Source organism: Herpailurus yagouaroundi, unplaced genomic scaffold (assembly GCF_014898765.1).
Source record: "Herpailurus yagouaroundi ecotype Mexico unplaced genomic scaffold, PumYag 28, whole genome shotgun sequence".
NCBI classification, from domain to species: domain Eukaryota; kingdom Metazoa; phylum Chordata; class Mammalia; order Carnivora; family Felidae; genus Herpailurus; species Herpailurus yagouaroundi.
The window spans coordinates 54418270-54422391 of record NW_024412376.1 but is presented as its reverse complement, the minus strand read 5'-3'; the positions used below and the strand labels follow the sequence as shown (position 1 = coordinate 54422391).

The 4122-nt window shown below is 35.7% G+C and overlaps 1 protein-coding gene across 1 annotated transcript; it reads right to left on the bottom strand.

Annotated features, from left to right (window-relative positions):
• Positions 1-1361: 1361 nt before the first annotated feature.
• On the bottom strand, positions 1362-1916 carry LOC121027490 (3-hydroxyisobutyrate dehydrogenase, mitochondrial-like). The gene has a single exon (XM_040471042.1). It carries the CDS (start codon positions 1797-1799, stop codon positions 1461-1463), a length of 339 nt encoding a protein of 112 aa, XP_040326976.1. The 5' UTR covers positions 1800-1916; the 3' UTR covers positions 1362-1460.
• Positions 1917-4122: the final 2206 nt, after the last annotated feature.

The window sequence follows — 4122 nt, the reverse complement described above, 5'->3', positions numbered from 1 at the left end:
ATCCCAACACAGAAAATTCTAATTCTGCACAGTTTCATTAGTGAATTCTACCATTTAAGGAAGATATAATACCAATTCCACACCATCTATTTCCGAAAACAGAAGAAGAAAAATACTTCTTAACTAATTTTTATAAGTTCAGCACTACTCTGATATCAAAATCTGACAAACACACCGAAAAACATTGAAAACATTGAATCAGCTAAAAACATATGTTCATTCACACACTTATTCACAGATATGATAGCAGGATTATTTTTGATAGTCAAAAAGTAAAAACCAATGCCCATCAATTGATGAATAAACATAATATACATTAATAGAATTAGATATTGGTTAGCAATAAAAAAGAATGGAATAATGTTAACATGCTACAAGATGAATGATCTTGAAGATATCCTATAATGCAAGAATACCACCACTTGGTCGATAGGACAAATTTCCTGAGGAGCACAGGTTTTGATTCACTATACTTCCCCTTTTTCTGACTCTTTTCTTCACACCACTTTCTTTTAGATCGGTTTCATCCTGGGGACTCCTGGGTCATTTAAGGTTAGATGTCGGCTCAGGTCATGATCTCATGGTTCATGAGTTCAAGCCCCGCATTGGGCTCTCTGCTGTCAACACACAGCCCATTTCAGATCCTCTGTCCCCTTCTCTCTTCTGTCCCTCCCCTGCTGGTTCTGTCTGTCTCTCAAAATAAATGAATAAACTTAAATAAATTTTAAAAAGATAGATTTCATCCTGTTAAAAAAATATTTGTTCTTATTTGTAAAGTGAGGTAAATAACATCCTGATTAAAGCATGCCACGATTTAGTTGAAGATGCTCAGGGATCAAACTTTTGAAAAAGGTCAGTCAGCTTGTTAACAGAGACCATCAGCGGCTTGCAGAACAAAAAAAATCAGATAGTACACGTTTGCTAAAATAGATAAAAAAGAACAAGCAGTTAAAAATGGGTGAAAAATTCTAGGGTTTACTGGGACCTAGATAATCAAAGGCAGACAGGTGACCTTTGACTAAACACATTCACTTGTGGAGTGAGCTATAAGGAGGGTCCAAGATAGAGTTTCGTTGCCAACAGTACCCACAGCCAAAGGGCAAACTCAGAAGGTCTCCTCTGATAGAAACTAGAAAGGTCTGAATAGTCTTTTCTTGAGTAACGCTTGGCACACATCATCCTCTAGATTGGATGGGTTTGACTACCCAGAAGGATGGGGCTCTTTGTGCTGGTGGCAGTCTTGTGCTAACCCCAGATCCTTAGCTAGGAGTATTGCTCCAAATCCACCCTGATACTTATTGGCAGACGGAACTCCATCCATCATCCCAGGTAGAGGACTATGTTGCCTGACCAGCACCATCATAAGCTCATATTTAGGATTTTAACCAGCAGTCTTGGGTCAAGCCCTAACCTGATTCCAAGTTTCATAGCTTCATCAGTTGAAATCATACTAATAGCGATCATGTTGTTGCAGATCTTTGCAGCCTGCCCAGTCCCAACAGCTCCACAGTACTCCATATTGGAGTCCATGCACCGCAGCAACTCTTTGTAGCAGCAAATTCATCTTTGACTTCTCCCACCAAAAATAGGAGGTTTCCAGACAGAGCAGCTCCCACACTACCAGGAACAGGGACATCCATGAAAACTGCTCCCATTTTCTCAACTTCTTTGGCCAATTCTCTTGAAACTGTGGCATCGATAGTACCGCAATCTATTGAAAGTGAACCTTTCTTCACTTTTTTTAGAGTTTCATTTGCTCCAGAATAATCTTCTATTGCATTGACACTCATAGGCAACATTGTAAAAATTCTGTCAATTCTTTCAGCTACATCTGCTGGGGAAGACACTACCTGCTCACCTGCATCTTAAAGCTCTTTGCATGCATTAGGGAACACATCATAAATAATGAGTAGGATAGTCATTTCATGGGATTTTTGTCATTTTTCCCCTTTATTGCCCAGTCCAATGAATCCAACTGAGCACTTAGAAACCAATGACCTAGAACACACCTTTGCAAGGCTGGCGGCTGCCAGTCATTGTCAATGCCTCCAATACCCGAGTCCAGAGGGGGCTCAACAGAGCCATAAGGAGGCTGGCCCACTGCCCCAGCCCCGCCTCCCAGTGGTAACCCCCGAGGTTTCCCGCTCGCCCACAGACTGCTTTTACAAACTATTAAGTGCAATTTAACAGCAAAGCCTAATCGCATCATTGCTGTGTGGATTAAATTTGATAATGTCATTTGCAAGCTACAAAGTGCTTTATCAATATATGATATATATTTATATTATGTTACATATAAACTATAATGTTATAAAACCAGATGTTTTATTATTATTTGTAAATTTATTAAAGTCTAACTTGTTTAATATTCATCACCTTGAAATAATAAATTATGACTAGTGAATTGGTAAAATTTCCATTTATATTCCTCTTATCCCCTACTGTATGCATCCTGCCTCTAGTTTGAACTTTTTGCTAGTGTTTGGAGTGTTTCTTGGTAGGAACTTTGGGGATAGAGTATTATTTGATCATTTCAAACTATATTTTTAGAAGGAAATAAATTCTCTCTGGGTTTAAGATAATATAAAAATCAAAATCAATAGAGAATATATTAGTCTGGGATTGGTTTTGAAAGTTCTCAGATGGATCAGGGGGTCAGAGCAGTGAATTGAGTCTCCTTTCCTTAATGGGTTTTCCCTTATATTATTTAAAGTACTCAAAGAGAATTAATCCTTGTTGTGGAGAACATTAAAGGAATGGATCAATTTTTCCCTCAAAGGAGTTTTCAAATAACCCATATGACCTTTGCCTTTTTGATTGTTAAAATCCTAAGATATCTTATTGTGTCTCTTGAGGTTTCTTTTTTTCTTCTTCTTTTTCAATATTTGTGTTAGGCGTTGGTTTTTGCCTGGGGCAAGAACCTAGTAGAGGAGAAATAGTAATGTTTTAAAAGCACAAGAATCTAATATGCATTTCTAAATCTAACCTTTAAAGAGATACTTTTTTTCTTAAACAAAGATGAATCTAGGCAGAAATTTTGGAGGACTTGAAATTGCAAAAATTAAACTTCTATAAATATTTAAATAAGTGTTTGTCTATATTCAAGTGTTTATTTGACCATAATAGTAATCACTTTCCCTATTTCTCAATATTACTTTATTGAATCAAGGAAATATATGGACATTCTTACAAATATGGACATACTCCTGCTCAAATCACTTTTCTGGCACTCATAAAAAAGATACATTATTTCATTAAATCACCTATGGAGGCACTTCTTCCATATTAAGAAAAAAAAATCCTCTAATTCATAGAAATTTGGCCAAACCCATATATCCTGCTTTTAGAAAGATCACTAAGCAATTTAACGTCTGATTTTATTCCTAATCATAATTGAAGAGGTAATCTCAGTTACTAAGTTCTCTGATTATTATTTAATTTCCAATATTAATTTATTTTTCTTACCCTACACCCATGATGCCAGAGTGGAGGGTTTTGAGATTAAGTACAATCTGAAAAACGACAAATCACATGGGGTTAACAGAGATTTTGAAAACATTTCTGAGTGATTCCTTTTTTCATTAAAGATAACTTTAAAAAAGAAATGAAGTTATTAAGATGACATGGCTCTTCTCAAAAATTATTTTGAAATATTATATTTTCACACTTCCTATTTTTTTAAAAAAACATTCCAAATCTGTTCATATGGAAATAGCAAAATTATATTATCTTTATTTAAGATCCAATTCATTAATCCCTTTGTGCTAGGAATTATTACTATCTCTTTGCCACCTGTAGGACTGCTGAGTCAAAAGTCAGATTTTTTTTAATTAGTAAACTTCCCTCTTTCTTGGAAAAACACACAAAATATTCCATTACTATCCTTTTGAAGTCTTTATGATCTGTAGTGATGTCCACTTTCATTTTGAATATCGGTCATTAGTGTTTTGTATTTTCTCAAACAGTATGGCCAGAAAGCATTTCAATTATATGGATTATATCATTTTGGGTCCTCCTAAAACCAAACACCAAGATGGGATTTGTTGCACAAAGGATTTGCTATGGAATTGTCTGTGAAGGATAAAAGATAAGGAGGGGACAGAAATCGGCTGGGGAAATCTC